The sequence below is a fragment of the Merops nubicus genome, unplaced genomic scaffold (genome assembly GCF_000691845.1).
Source record: "Merops nubicus isolate BGI_N331 unplaced genomic scaffold, ASM69184v1 scaffold7851, whole genome shotgun sequence".
NCBI lineage: Eukaryota > Metazoa > Chordata > Aves > Coraciiformes > Meropidae > Merops > Merops nubicus.
In genome coordinates, this window is record NW_008590296.1 from 63,095 (window position 1) to 79,911 (window position 16,817).

The window sequence follows — 16,817 nt, forward strand, 5'->3', positions numbered from 1 at the left end:
ATGACAGCATGAAATGTGATGTGTGGGGAGAAGGAATATTTATTTTTTTTAAATCCATGAACGCTGAATGGTACTGAAACGGCAAAAATAGGTTAGCAATATTAAGAACACATAGATTGTTGTGGCTACTTACCCTGGAGCCTGTCCAGCCCAACAGAGCATATGGGTATTGCTCAAAGGGGGTTATGACCAAATCCACACGGATTGCCTTCCAGTCTTTGACTTCTGCCATATCAAATTTTCTTGATGTGTTGTTACTGCTGTTGTCTACTCTTGGCTGATACAATTTCAAAATTGCAAAACACTTCTGAAAATGATCCATGGCATCAACTTTTCTGCTTGGTATCTGTTCCTTTACAAAAGTTGATTCAATGATATCACAATATAGGAGTAAGCCCTAAGGAGAAGAAATTGCTCACATTGAAATGCTGGACTGGTTTTCCTGCAATTCCAGAGTTTCTACATAGTTGCCTTAAAGTAATATGCAGTTCCAGTAAACACAGAACTATGCTGGGCCAAATTTGGGTTAAGCAGAGACATGAAACAGCTGCAGCTTCTGGAAAAACCTTTCCTTTGAGGGAAATCTGCAATGGTGGTGATGAGATAGTGGCAATGTCCTGCCCTGTACTAGGGGGAAAGTAATTGTAATTCTTCCCTCCATTCTTTCCTCCTAACCTTTTTGTAGTTATGTCAATGGAAATTTCTGAGTAGGGACTGAGACTTTTTCACTTGGCAGACATCTAGAAAAATCGATTATTCTAAAGCACAGCCTTGCTGACACATTTCAAGCAGAGCATTTGGACAGTGTCTGTTGTGTGAGATTTCCCTGGGACAAGGTCTGAAGTCTCCAAAGAGATGGAAAGGCTCTGCCTGTGCTTTTCTTTTGAAGGGAGTGCACTAAACCTGCTGTTCCTCAAGAGACAGATTTCATTAAAATATAAATAAGATTTTCTTTTTATAATAAAGAACAGAGCATCATGAAATGATTCCTTCTAATCTAGCACCGTAGGAAGGGTTGGGCAGAAAGAGGTAGTGCTTTCTTCCAGCCTTGCTCTGTAACCAGCAGCCTTTCAACGGCTCCTGGAGTTAGTGAGCTCTGCACTATCGCCTCTAGGCCCTTAGGAAAAGTATCTTTCTGTCATTCCTCCATCCTGTCCCTGTGCCTGTTCTTTGCATTTCTAGGCAGTTTCCAGGGCTACTGATTTCCTGAGCATCTCAAATTTATGCTGCACTCCCACAGCTTAGAGGTCTTGTGTGTCCAGCTGCCCTCTGGTAATGTGCAGTCTCCCCTCACCAGCCAGAAAACCTCTTGCCACCTGAAGCTCAGCACCTGGGACAAGAGAAGGAGCAGCCCCCTTCTCTCTGCTGCCTAGCACACCTTTTTTAAAGAATACAAAACATCAAATACACAATTACAAAGAAATAAAGCAGATATTGTCCATCACACCACTTCCTTAAGTCATCCGTGAATCTTCAGAATAGAAACGGAGCTTGATACATAATAACACAGCAATGTTCAGTGTCACTGAAGTCATCTGTAGCAGGAGGGCCCAGCAGGCAAAAAAAAAAAAAATCTGCTTTCCGGGAGAGGTTCCACATGATGAGAACACCAAGATGTATGGCTAAGCCCTGGTACACTCGCTATTAATTTAGCTTTTATAGATTCATAAAATGTGGGAGACTACTGTGACTGCCTCCTCTGAGCTCCTGGTTTCATAGAAATTAGAAACTTCTGAGGTTTGCCTTTGCAAAAGGAATTTAACTTTGTTATGAAGGTCAGCAACAACAGGGCATAAAACACTTTGTTCATAGTCTACTAAGTGTTCAACTGTTACTACTAGAAGGAAAACTACTAAGCTGATCTTGCAAACTTCATGTTCTGACTAGATAAACTCATTAGTTTTCACCTGCAACAAGGCTACAACTGTCACGTCTTTTGATAAATCTCCTTTTACATTTCTTTGAACCTACACATTGATCAAACCCTTCCTTTGAAGTTCTTTAAATGTTTAGAAATTTTCCCTCCTCTGGATGAGGAATTCTTATACTAGTCTCACCATAAAAAAGCATAGTCAAGAATTCCTCCTGACTTTTAGGTAACATATCCCTTAATGGATGGTAAAGAATCATACTAGTTCCGTTGATTTTTTTTTTTTTTTTAATTGCAATAATGAATTGAGAGTGTATAGAAGTAGTTTTATTTGATGACTGTCAATGGTTTAACTACAGTGGTATCCAGGTCAGACCTCCTATGAACACAGGTGACAATAAACTGAATTTTGGAATAACATCTCCATATTAAACTCTGGGGTTTTACTATTTCTTTTATATAGTGTAAGTGTGCTGACTTTATGTGATAATGTGTTAAATACCTCAGACAACAATTACAACAATAAAATTACTTTTATCATTCAGAGCTTAATTCTGAGAAAAAAAAAAAGGCATAACAAAACCACTTAGTTTGATTTCCATGAAGAGACACTGAGAGGTATTATTATATTTTCAGCCTCCATTTTTTTGTTGATAGTTCTAAACTAATGATCCCATTATTTTGCCAGTAATCAGTCACAGGCTTTTTTGTGGGTCACTAGGCCAGCCTTTTTAATGGTGACTATTTGATTTGCATTGACATTCTTTCACTTTTTTGGATTTTTTTCCTGATTTTGAAGATTTATTATAAACTAAAAGAAGAAAATTCCTTATGTAGCTCATTCTCTTAGATTACTAGTTTCCAAGTCTGCTGATGTGAAAATGCTTAATTTTAGCAGGTGCTGTCTCACATCCATCTTTAAAATAGATAATAATTTTTTCTTAATTTCACCCATATGTCACAAGGCACTGATGCTTGCTATTTCTAAATAGAGACTCAAAACAGCTGTTGAATGTTAATGCAAAACTGCTTATTCTATCACTCTTTTGATGAAACTATGCCTGCCTTCAGGTTAATTTTGTTGCTTTTAATGTGAAAAAAATGCTTTCAATGTCATTGAACAGTGGCCATTAATTGGTGACTTCAAGCTTTGATTAAATACTGACAATCTTCCCATTCTCTGTAAAAATCTTCTACCTACTTCATCAGTGCTTTCTCACCTTTAGTTTCATTTTCCTTTTTGTCTCTTTCAGATTTGGGGCATTACATAGCATACCTCAGAAGGAATCTAAATAATTTCTTTTCACAGGCAGAATCCTAACTAGATTAGGTTTTGGTAAGTCTTTTTTTATAGTTCAAACTACCTGCATTTCCAGTACCTGAATGGTACTCGTAGACAATGTGCTCAGATCACTAGTTTTGCACATTTACCACAGTTTAGATCTGTTTTTGTGTCCTCTTTGTTCAAATGAAATTGAAATCTCCTCAGTTTTAGTGCAAGCAATCAGAAATCAAAGCTCATTTTCAGATGGACAACTAAATGAATGGAATTCTTGTTGTAGATGAGAAGCTTTAAGTAGGAGTTTTGCTTCTGATCACTTGAGCATTCCAGCAAGGTATCACAGTCTGCAATGGTTTCTCACTTCATGGGTAAGGAGATGAACACCTAGAGAATGTTTTTTTCTCAGAATCTGGGGATAGTCACACATGGCCACCAGTATCACATACTTGGATTTTTAGCCTATAAACTCTTGAGGAGATAGGATTATGTATTACCTGTGTGTCTGTAATAGATAAAATGCCCTTGACATAAAATGCTTAGGCCTTTTAAGACATTAATTTTTAACTTTTCATAATACATAGTATGCTCTGCTTCATCAATATTTTCATTCTAACACCTAGCTCTGTTATCATCTTATAGATGATCTCTTCTGCACCTGCTTTTCTTAGCCTTCAGAATAATTTGTTCTAGCTTGCTGTTCATTACAGGAATATATAGTTGTAAAAGAAAACAAGGTAAATTGGGTATGTCAGTCTTTACTGTATTGCCCACATCAGAAAGCAAGAAATTCCCTTTACCTAAAGACATTTACAAAAGGTGTCCCTCTTGAAATCTCTCAGCTGCTTGAAGACTACAAATTCTGCCTGTTAAAACACAACATTTAAAGACAGGTCTCTTTTCCATTTTGTTTTTTTCTTATCCTAATTTCATATTTAGGAACTTAAAGGGAACACTTATTGGGGTCTCTGAGAGTTAACTGAATACGCCTTAAGTATTTGCAGATAGCCACAATTAGCAAGTGTGACTAGAAGATATTTTAGGACTACCTTTCTCTGGGTTATTCTGCACTGTTTTTCATAGTTTGTTGGCTGGGCAATTCTAAAGCTAATAGGAAGAGCATGAGAGTGTGTAGACCACTGTAAACATCTATTTCAACTTAAAAAAAATAATTAGGCAACAATTACACAAGTGCTGAGTTCAATAAACAGTTGAAACCTGGTGCAAAGTCAGGATATCACCATTAAATAGGAGCCAAAGCCTAGGTCATATCCATTGGGATAATGTTTCCAAATAACCTAATTTGATTAGGCACTGGACATCACCATCACTCCATAAAGTAAAGCTGAAATGACACTTCTGTACATTTTGAAAAAGTATTGCCTGAAGGAGCAGTCAGCTATGAAGATTGTGTAAAGTTTTGGCTATCGCTATCTACAAAACAGCAGCCTTATCATTACTCTGTGTCAGGGAATTTGCAGTTCTTTGCAATTTTCTTCTTGATCTATACACCATAGAGTGCTGTAGACCTTGTTTACACAATCAAGTTTTAATATGTGGGCACTTTATTAATAAATTTAAAGTAAATTAATTTATTAATTAATTTACAACACCATCAAAAACAAATGTATATTTTTAGGGCTGTTATGTTAACACCCACAAGAATTTTCCCTTTTTTTGAATTATTATGTACTTTTACTTAAATAGACTGAGCGCTTGCAAATCAATAGTACTGATATTGGAGTAAATCCATAATCAAACTGAAGAAAAGTGTGACATTTTAGAAAAATATTAAATAGCTGAAAAATCAAATATGGTCATTAGTGGCCTATGCTATTCCTAATGTTACAAGCTGTCATTATTCATAATTGTTAGTAGCTGGATTAATTCTGTTAAAACTAGGTAGGAACATTGTATACCATGTGAAAATGTAATCCAGTATGTTCCTCTGAAATGTATATATGTTGTGACTCTTAATTTCTTTCTGAGATGGTTTAATAAAGTGAAGCTGGATTATTATTTTTTTTTAGTGAAATATCTATAGCTAAACCAAAATAAGATGTAGGCATGTTAGTTCAGTAAAATCTCTACCTAGGTGAGACAGCTGTTCACCTAAAGCAGAATAGCTCAAGGAACTGATGCCTGGGAGCCCTGTTAGGGTGAGGAATCATTAGTGAATGGCTCATCAGCAATACAAAAGTTTGCAGCTGCTGCATACCCACGAAGCCATCTTGGGCCCTTTTTCATCTTGAAGTTCCCTGTATGTCAGGACAGTCTAATTCTGGATGAATAGCCTGATTCCAACAGCAATGGACAAACCAGAACTGGAGCCCAGAAATGAAGATGTTTCCCTCTCTCTATGCCATGAGCATTTGCATCGTTGAGCAGGATAATTCGATAGATAAGGACATATACATATGTACTTAGTCACACAGAGATATAAAATACACACCAGAAAGATCAGATGTCAGAAGAAATAACACTGTTGTCTGGTTCTTCACTTAAAACATAGCGGGAAATGAAACACTTCTGCCTACTTTATGCAATAACCTCATAAGCAGAACTCTCAGATTCAGCCCCATTCTCTGCCTAAAGCAATTTAAGCCAGCTTCTCTCTTGTCCAATGCTCTAACCACCATGCAATAGTCTATTTTAGGTAAGAATGTCCCCTGCTCCTGATAAAGCTGAGCCAGAATGCAACAAAAAATTCACAATGCATTGAGTCAAAAGGTGACAAAATATGTATTCACAAAGGAGCTCTGCATCCTTATGGGCAGAGTGTTCATCTGGGGAGGGAAAACAAACCACCGAAAAACAAACCTTTGTTCTGACCTCTTTACCATTTCTGTATCTTGTCTTAGAAACAGGTATTTTTGCTGTTAAAATACAGCTGTTACTCAATAATGAATGTGCTGCTATTCTGTAAGCCCTGTTTACAAAAAACTCTTTCCAGCAATTAAGAAGTGAGACTGGCCACTTGCTCCTCACCATCCATCCACCTTAAGCATTCTCATTCCTGATCTCTTCAACTTAGCAAGGGTGACTAAAGGTTTAAAAAGACCACTAATATACTGAAATAATTAAGCACAGGCAGGCATCTGCATTCATCATTTTCCTAAAGGCCAAAAAATAAAATACTTTATAGTTACATAAATAACCATACAATAAATAATAACATAATAACTTTACAATAAATAATAACATAGCTGCAAGGGGAAAAAAAGTGTAAAAAAAAGGGAAAAAGAAGTGTAGGAATACCTGTAGTAACAGTATCTCTTCCTTTGTTGAAAGTATGTACGTGACAACAGGAACAGTGCTAAATACAGCTGTATAAGTTTTTAGCAAAAAATGAAAATGTCTTTATGCAGTATGTGAATGAAGTTGCATGGACACAGATGGTTCACGCTGTTAACCCACAGACTTCCAAGCTCCAAGACACAGTATTAACTTCTTACTTTCTTTAAGCTTTTTGGAACCATTAAAACCATAACCTGTGTACTGCAATGCAGCTTTTCTATTTTGCCACTGTACTTTGAAACTCAATGGAGACTTTGTGTTCTCTGTTCCTCAGCCCATTTATCCCTGGTGATGCTGCATCAAATAGAATGACGGTGTTGATTTAACCACTTACTTTTCAACATCTTTCAATGGAAGGATCTTGTTACATTAAAACTCTCAGCTAAGAAAAAGTCCCTTTTAAGCTATTTAAATAAAGCCAAGGTCCATAATTTAAAGCTAAATATTTCAGAATCCTTCACTAAGAGCTGCCAAAAGGAGATCAACATTATGACCTCAGTGATGTTCTTTCATGAATTTGGACTTTGAAGGAGTAGCACAAAGGTGGAAAGCTGTGAAGCAGACAACAGGTGTACTATCAAAAAGTATAAGTGCTTTAGGTTTGGGAGGTTTTTTTGTTCTCCCCTCCCCTTTAGAAATCAAAAGAAATAAAACAGTATAATGCCTATCTTTCTTGTTTGCAGTTTTATTTTGCTGGCAGCTTATTTTTCAGTAGTGCCAGTAAAAGACTGTATGTTACAACTGCCCCAGTAAAGATGCAGTATAGCTTGTGGTATAACCCATAAAAATTCTGGAGGACAAAAAACATGGAAAATATTTCTTCATAGCTCTAAACAAGATCTAGCTTGCTTAGGTTTAGTTTCTACTGCCACCGTGCATCTGCTCCTCTGACATTTCCTTCATGCTGGGATTCCTGGAGAAGTCCTAATCTTTTCATCAAACTCTTGCCTACCCTTGACCTCCTATACTCTCTCTGCACTTGCTACTGCCAAATTATGTCCTTAAAAAGAAAATCTGCAAGAAACAATTTATTTTCTATTTCTTTCCTTTCAACTCCATTTAATGAAAGCAGCTCAGACCTGAAAAGCTTCAGCAGTTGCCAGACTTCTCAGATCACAGCCATTGATCTCATTAATGTAAGTGGCCTGTGATAAAATGGAGAAAGACTGAAAAGCTGCTCTCAGGGCAGGCTCTAGCCTCAGCCTGTCATCACTTTTCCTTTCTGCTGTGTGATAATAAACATGATCTTTTGGAGGAACCACCCACGCTTCCTAGAAGTTCAAGTCTGCCTGAGAAGGTAAAAGGGCAGCTTCCAAAAAGAAACATGACTTTTCTCATAATAAAAGGAACAGAAGACTGAAAAAGAAAGAAATAATAAAGCGATAAAAATCAAGTAGCTCTTTAGCATTCATTAATTGCCATGGCTTCATTACTTTTCACTGGAATATGATAAATTATACCTGCTAGCAATCTACTTCAATACATACACTTACATACAGAATTAGGATGGAAGTCACAAAAATTAAAAACAAAAAATAAAAATTAACATTTCCAAATCCAAAAGTCAACTGAAGGAAGACGATTTTAGCTAAGGTGGTATTTTATCAGAAAAATACAAGTATGAAGCCTTGCCATTAAAGCTAGCTGAAAGGTTTTGACCACCTTGAAATAGCTAACTTTATACAGTCAGATAAGTTTTTGTCTGCTTAGATGTTTTTAATATCTTTCATGTGTTAACCCATTATACCTCAGTTAAAGCAGAGAGTTCAAGAATCAAATCAAAAACATTCTCTCCAGGGTATCTTAACTGAAAGCTGACTTTACTTAGCAGTGGGGCATTTGGATTTACCTAGGACAGAGTGTTAGCCTTTTACGTGTTGAAAGGTACTCAATTCCTTTGAACAGTACAGGTAGTAAATGTTAAAAGATAACTTAGCTGGCAAGATAGGTAGAATAAGAAATAACAGCTCATTGTTCCAAACATACTATATTTCTGATCCAGGAAAATTCTGAGGTGCCTGCACCTGTTATAATTCAGACTCCTCCAACTTTAAAGCTGCTCAGAAGTGAAGAAATCTGAAGAGGAGAGGAAAAAAAAATCCAAACCCACCAAAACCGATAGATGAATAGCTCATCTGTAAAATGTGTGCATTCTTTAAAACACAGACATCATGGAAGACTATCAATTTTGCCAATATTCTAAAAGAAGCCAGAAAAAAATGCTAATCTACGGGCTGAAAGGAAACCAGAATTCCAAACTTTTGGTACATAGGCTTACAGACTTGCTCACATTACACTATGCTGGCATCTAAATCCACTACATTTAAAGCTGAAGCTCCCAAGTTCCCCTTGGGAGAACCTACTCCCATCTCAAGAAAAAAATAAACAAAACCAGTTAACAGTTTTTCTGTGTCACTCAAAACCCCACCTAGCTTGATTTATCTCTGACTAGCTGTATGTTCTTAGGATAAGGTACAACAGAATGTGTGTAGAGTACTTCTGATACAATGTTCAACATTCAGAGCTGGAGGAGGCACTAGATCATCATGATTAGCAAATAGAGCAATATCCTATTTCAAAATATTGCAGCCATCTGTAAAAATGAGTCAGCATCCTTCAGGTGCTACATAGGCTTAGTTCAGTGATGTTAGAACATGCCTTTTTTGGCTGATTATTTAGTTCATACCTGCTTTTTCCACAGGTCAACAACTTTATGCAGAAGTTCTCCATCTTCTTTTAGTCCTGGACTGGTGACCAAAAAGTCTATATCATGTCCAATCTTCTTACCCCTACAAGCAATAAATAACAAGACTAAAAGAGTTAAGTTTCTGTTAAATTTAACACTACTGCATTAGAAAAAGTTTGCAGCATAAAGTGATAGCAATGTTTCTGGAAACATAATCAAAATGGAATCTTCTATTTCTTTTATTTGGTCTGTCAGCGTTCTTTGTTGAGCAATAATGTAAGCTTTTTGATGTATTTTCTCTGTTCAACTAGATAATGCAGGTCCATTTGGTGATGTTAAATCTCTTTATTTCTTCTCCTTAAGTCCTGGAAAAGAAGGTTACAGTCATCTCTGAATAAAAAGTCATAATCAAAATACCACGGTATATATTATGAATCAAGTGCAGTAACAGCAGGTAAACTTGTCAGACTGACTATCGCAGGCTTAAATATTCTCCTTTAACTTTTGATGGACACTCTCATGAACAAAACTATAATTATGAATAATTATATTGTTTCTTTTAATGGCAGGCAAAATTTCTGAGTGTTTTACATTTCTCCTTATCTTTTAAAATATAACAATGTTTTATGCAGAGATTGAGCTTGATTTTTTTGAGAACAGTTCAGCCTTAATATGACTAAAGCTTGTTTATTATACCCACTAAGGATTTTACAATTAAATCCACACGTATAAAGTTTAATTGTAAATGTTATTAATGAAAAATGATGTCATAACCTCTTGTGTTTCTTCATGTAATTATAAGCATTTGGCTTGCCTTTCATCTACTGATCAAATGTTTTATACTTAAATCAGATTAAGATGAATCTGTCAATGGACACAAAAAAAAAAAAGTTATAAAATGTTTGAGAACATCTGAAAATTTATCTTAGAGCACAATTTATCTGAGGATTGCAGAACGAATATAAAGTTTCCCTTTTGGTCTAAATATTGCAACAAGGAGTGTATACACATCTATTTATTTGGTATAATCTGGCCAGCCTAAGGAGAAAGCAGAGGATGTATTTCTGCAACTAGGTGCAGTGTGCAGAAGATAGAGTAAGCATCCAAAATCTGGAGTAGCAGCATATAAATTCAGTACATCTCCAAATCTTTTTCATGTGTTTATGGGAAAAGTCTGCTCTTGTTGAGGTTCACAAGGGTACATGATGTCATAGCTTGGGTATATTCCAATTCAACACTGTGCCCAGTATTCAGAGAACTTGGAAATGATTATACAAGGAATGAAAATAGGAAACAAACAAAACAAAATATTTACTTTTTTGTATTTGATGAAATTGTTCATTCTCTTAAAATAGTGCATAAAACAATTTGATAGCTTAAACTTGGAAATTTGTAGAAAAAGAACTGATTGGCAGACATGTCAACTGCCACTTGTGTGACAGGAAATCATCTAACTGATGGATAGTTGAACAGTGTTAGCAGCAAGATGTAAGGAAACAAAAACCCAGGTTTTACGTTTGACATGCAGTCGAACTCACTATAATGACTCACTCCCTAGTGTTGTGCCATGTCTGCAGCAAAGTCAAAACTGCTTAAACAGGTGGAAATTATTTCAGAAAAAGTTTTAAAGCATCAGTCTAGGCTTAGAAGCTGAACAGCAATTCAAACTCAAGAAGTTAAAAAATATCTAGTATTCCATTTAACACTTGCAGAGTTACATATAAAATAACAGAGTTATTTTGTAGGATAGCATTCATTATCTCTTAAATTACCATGATAATCCAAAGCTCTTACATAGCACTTTTTACTTACATATCTCAAAATGTTTTTTCAAAGGGAAGGAATTTACTATTCTTATCTTAGAGATGAGGAAAGTGGCATAAGAAAACTTGCTTAATATTATTTTCAAAAAAATAAAAATCAAAGTAAGAAATTGGAAGCTGATGGAATGAGGAGCTGGTTCCTCATTCTTTCCCTGGTAACTCAACACATACATATTTTAGCTTAACAACATCTACAAAATCCTGCATCAATTCAGACATAAAATCCCAAGAAACCTAATGTGTTTCACTGACCATCTATTTCCCAAAACAGAGAGCATTTATTGAAATGTTTTTTATTTTTGAAGTTAATGTGCTTAAATCTCATGTAAAAGTACATGATATAAAGTCATTGTTATTGTTAGAGTTATATTTCAGCTTCTTTTTCAACTCATTCACTTTTTAATTTCTGACTGAATTTGTCAGGCTGTTACTGGTTAGGGAACTACTGGAGAGAGTCCAACGGGGAGTTGGACTAGATGATCCCCAGAGGTCCCTTCTAACCCCTACTATTCTGTAATAATGGAACATTTAGTCTAGTTTCCACTAGTACCTTTTACCAAATAATTTATTTCATCCTAGAAAAATGTATTAACTTCCTTGAAATGGAAAAACTATCTACAATCTAGCAAATTAAAAAGCAGTATCATATACGATCCTCATGGCATGTAAGTCATGGAAAAAAAATGCAGGAAAGTGCAATAGATTCAGACCATCATTCTATCGAAGCTGAAGGGAACATGACCATGGATTTCAGCACAGTAGGGCTTTTCACACACATATTTATAGTGATATATTTGTGTGTGTGTATACATACAAATGTGGGCATTGGTATTCATAAAACTCACATTGGATCCGATAGTGCCAAGGTGCTCTGTCCCAGGCTCAGAATATGTATTTCTTTATCAATGATTAATTCTATATACACAGCAACAGTTTGTTGAAGCTGATGCTATCTACCTAAAGACTAGACATGACAGAGGACTTGATTACATACAAGTTAAACACCATGGTGCCAGACATCTAGCTATGAAAATCCAGAATTCATCACCTGATTAACTGCCTCAGAGATGAAACCTTAATGTCTTGTTCCTTCATGAAGCTCAGCAAGAGAAATACTCCAGGCTGCTGTCTTTTTCAAACCTCATCACGTTCAAGAGAGCAGGGTCCTTACACAAGGCTATAGGTAGGCTCCACCATGATATAGAGACTGAAGGGGCTTAACTAAGCACTATTCACTTAAATGAAAACAAAGACCTTGTTTGAAAAACAAACACCAAATTGATGCTGTCAGTGCCCGGTTTTGTTTTGCATTTGTTAACCTAGTGATTGATACAGCGATGCCTCATCTTTTGATTGCCCTATTTTTCTGTTAGGAATATTGGCAATGTTCCTACTTCACAGGTGGCATCTGTTCAGTCTCCTCTCCTTCTGCCTTCCACTGGGGTACAGTTCGAGGACCAGAGTTTGGAGATGGCCTTTGGGTCCACACTAGCACATACAGGTTTTTTACTTACTTGTTATTAGCTATTGGATTAAAACTGCTCAGCCATGAAAAAGAATGGTATTTGATATCCTCACAACTAAGTTATTGGTTACACTGGCTGTTAAATATAGAAATACGGAGCCAGTTCTCAGTGCAGGGAGAATAGTCTTAAGAGTTCTCTTTAAATGGAGATGCTAGTGAGTACACTACATTACACTCTCTCCCTAGCTCTAGAGATCTCCTGCTTTAACATTGCAGGGTGTCATAAATCCACCCAGGCTAGTGATTTTAGCATACTAATGGATGGTTGGAGAAGTAGGGATTTGATTCTGACATTCCACTTCCTACATACTCTAATCACAAGGCTTTTATATAAAAGTTGAGTACTATTATAAAAAGAAAACCAGCTGCAATGACATTTTAGAAAAAAAAATATACCTCCTCTTAATGTATATGAGAGTTGATCAGAGCTTGTCTATTTTCTAGGCCACCTGTGAAATAAAAGGGATAAGCTGTCTAGTTTCTAGATTCCACCTGCACATAAGCAGGACCTGAGAAATTATTTGCTTATACCTGAAAACTATGAAGCAAAAGTGCAGATGCCCCTAGAAGCAGAACAATCAGGGACATGATTGGGGAGTTTAGATTTCTGAGACTTTGAACAGGAAAGGATATGGATTCAAGTTTTGTATTTGCTATTCATATCTGCTTACACCTTTTCTTCAAATCTAAACCTAAATCCTTCTTGGGTGGGAGCTGTAAGAAAAGCAGCACATTGCAGAACTGAAATTGCAGTGTAGGTTTTTAATTTATTCAAGCCTGAAGACTATAACACACGAAGCACTGTTAATTAACTGTGTTCAATTCTTGGCTGACAAAACTTCTGTGAAGCTGGTGTTTCTTAGTGATCAATCAATTATCTTTAAGATTGCTGGAGTTTGGTTTTTTTACTGTTATTGTTAGTACAAAATCTAGATTTCAAGTCATCAAACATTATTACTAAAATTTAAATTTATGAATGTATGGCAAAGGATAATCATATTGTCTTAATCTGCAAGGGCAACATCTGCATGATTAAGCATTTTAGACTAACATGTGTACATACTATTTTGAAAGGCCAGGATATTATATAATGGTGAAACCATATCAATGACAATTCTGATGAACTGACTTCAGTTGAGGAAAGATGGACTGACATTTCTCTATCACTCAGGAAACTTCACTAACGGAGGAGATTAAACCACTTATTTTTACAGCAGTGAGTTACATGTCAAAACCCTGAAAAACATTTAGCAATCTTTGTACTTATACAGAGTTCAAGTGGATACAGAAGACACTTTATTTCCATGTGTCTTTGCATTAGGTGAAATTGTAAGCTTTTCTTAACCTTGAAAGCCCTTGAAGTGCATGAAATATGAAGTGAACATCAACACCATACGTTTATAAGAGTAACTGCACCTCCTGCTTGGCCATATTTCCAGGAAATCTAAGCATCAAAGTAAAATCACAGACAGCACAATACCTTTGGATGGATCTGTCATAAAAAAATATTTATTTACATTGTATTGTGCATAGAAATGTTACTCACTTCGAGTGTCGCCAAAATATGTTGGGCTTTGTCTGCTCACCAAGGTAAGGTGTTTCTCCTGAAATGTTGCAGTCTAAGTCCTAGATTGGTTTACCACCATCCTCTCTATCAACTCACTTCAACTGTGAGAGCCTTTCTCCAAGAGTAGCCACTTTCTTCAGTGATGGTCAGATGATTCCAAGTTTGCCAGTACTCACACTACATGCACACAGCCCCGTATTTTCCAGCTAAGCTTACTACACTGTAGGTTTTCTTCACCAGCTTCCTCTATCTCCGGTTTTCTTTCAGGTATTCATAATTTTACCCTACACTATTCCTCCCTTTTTTTCACAATTTGGATAATTTATTTTATTTTAAAAAAAAATTATTTTATGTTCTACTGCAGTGACTTTCTTATTCCTGTCTGGTTAGCCTTCAGAGACCATGGGAATGATAAGGGGGAATACAAAGATCTAAGTATTTTTTTTGTTTCCCTGGAATTCTTTTGTAGCTGCATTTTACAGGCCCTATATTTTCTTCCTGGGTGCACTTCACTTCTTTCACCAACAGCTCTTTAAAATGTACCTTTTAGTTTTCAAGTTCCTAGAATTACATTCTGATAGATGTATAAGTTTTGTCTCATTTGACAATCCACCTGTTATCCTGCTGTGGAACAAACCAGAATGAATGGGATAAATCCTTGGATAAGTCTTCTGTGAAGTCCTTTAAGCTATTAAGGTGATTAACTGAATGGTCTACATGCAAAGCTAGGTGATCATAAAAATTACTTCTGAATTTAAAACTTTGAACACAGTACTCAATTGGTCTGTGGTTTATTACGGTTATTTGTAATGGGTCACTGTGATGTTTTGCTTTACAGACTACATCTTCATGTTCTCACACTTTATCTGAAGTGGGGTTATAATAATTTTTACAAATTCTTCTCAAGCAAAACTCTGACTTTACTTCTGTGTGAAAACAGTTCTCAGGCTGAATGATTTACCTCGGACCTTTCCTTGTCAGCTAAATAACAAATGATTTGCCTAATTTCTGATTAGAAATGCAAAGTCTGCTATGTTGGCAAGATATTTTGGAAAAGGAACATAATTTAGTATCAGGCTTTCCAGGGCAGTCCGAAGTCCTCTTTCTTCACAGCTCCCATACTCTGTAATTCATTCCACTCTCAGAATCATCTTAGGAAGGGCATTTGAACACTCTTTTTGGGAAGAAAGGCACTTGATGTCCAGAAAAAGGTAAAGTTTTTAAATAGCTGCTCAGAAAGATCAAACAGAGATGACTATGGCCCACTGGCTCTACACTCTCAAAGCCTGGATGACTGACATGCTGACCAACTTCTATTTCTGTTTCTCAAAAAAACAGATGGAAATTTTCCAAATAATTTGACTTTTTTTATTTTGTAAGTCACAGCATAGCCAAATCTCCATTAAGGAAATCCTACCTATTCAGACAAAACTCTTGTTGGTATAATGATAGCCTTATAAGTGTTGAATGAGGTTACATGTGTGCTAAATCCTTCAGTGTTTACACACGCATACTGAACTTCACACGAGAACACCACCAATGATATGAGAGGCATTAAACACTTGCATGAGTCAAGCATATATATTTAAGAATCTGGAAGACTAGCAACTAACAAGCACTCATTTCCAATGCCTGATCAGCCATAATAAACAATAAAGCATGAATGTATGTGGGGCACCTGCAATGAAGCAAATTCATTGCATATAATTAATTATAAAATAAATCTTTAAATCATACACTCATTTGACTGCTACAAAATATAACATGGTGAATTGGGGCAAACAGTGGAGAACAGAAACAGATTTGGCATAGACAGTTCAGGCTTCCTTCTATTTGACTGATCTTTGTATTTCTATTAAAATCATGGGAAAATATTGATTGTGGAGGAAGGCCTATAAATCTTAAACATTGGATATTTGGCTAATGTTCTGAGTTAGTCTGACAAAACTGGGCTGTATTTACTAAACCAGTATATTTATGATAATATTAATACTCTGATCTGGCAGACTGATTTTTTTTTTTTTTTTTAAATTGTTAATGGATATTTTACCAACATAACTTGCAGCCTTTACATTGAATAAGAAAAAACCCAAAGCTGTGAAATAGCTTCCTGAGAATGATTGCTATAATCAGGAAAGACAGCAAAAAAACTTCAGGTCGTCAGGAATTGCTAAGTAACCAATATTCACCATAAAACTGGTAAGATTTTTAAACTCTCACTCTCCTGACCATTTTATTGTGTAGTTTCATTTTGATACACAAAGCCAGGAAAATCAGTAATGTCAGAGCAGAACTACACGGTGCAGGCCTTAGACAGCATGTGGAGAGCGTTCACAAAATATCAGAGGATACAACTCTTCCTTCCTTGCAAAGAGTTCAGATTAAAAGCAACCCAGCTGAAATTTATTTCTACAGCAAGCTAGATACCAGCTAACATACCAAAAGCCAATTAAAAGAAAAAAGAAAAAAAAAAGACAAGTCCTTTATTTGTGAAAGAGAAATATGGGAATTCATTACACATTAAATTAAGCATCATCTTCTCTACATTCTTCTTTTGGGAAATGCAGAGAGGACAGCTTCTAGACAGACATCCCCAAGTGATTTGAAAATATGTGAGGTAATTTGAATATTTCCTTGAATATAGATAAGCAATATGCATAAACATCTAGGAAGACCAAATGCAATTGCTGAAGTGATGATTGTGTGGCAATGGAAAAAGGATTAAACATTGCAGAAGATTACACATAGCTGAAGGAATGGACAAATGGTA

The 16,817-nt window shown here is 36.0% G+C and overlaps 1 protein-coding gene across 1 annotated transcript in view; it reads right to left on the reverse strand.

The window, feature by feature from the left end:
* The window catches only part of DNTT (DNA nucleotidylexotransferase), a 94,443-nt gene that overhangs the window by 27,147 nt on the left and 50,479 nt on the right, over positions 1-16,817 (reverse strand). Inside the window, exons 8-9 of the mRNA XM_008949884.1 lie at positions 9,157-9,235; positions 134-397 (exon numbers count right to left, since the gene is read on the reverse strand). Coding sequence (XP_008948132.1) covers positions 134-397; positions 9,157-9,235 — 343 coding nt within the window. The remainder of the gene's footprint in view (positions 1-133; positions 398-9,156; positions 9,236-16,817) is intronic.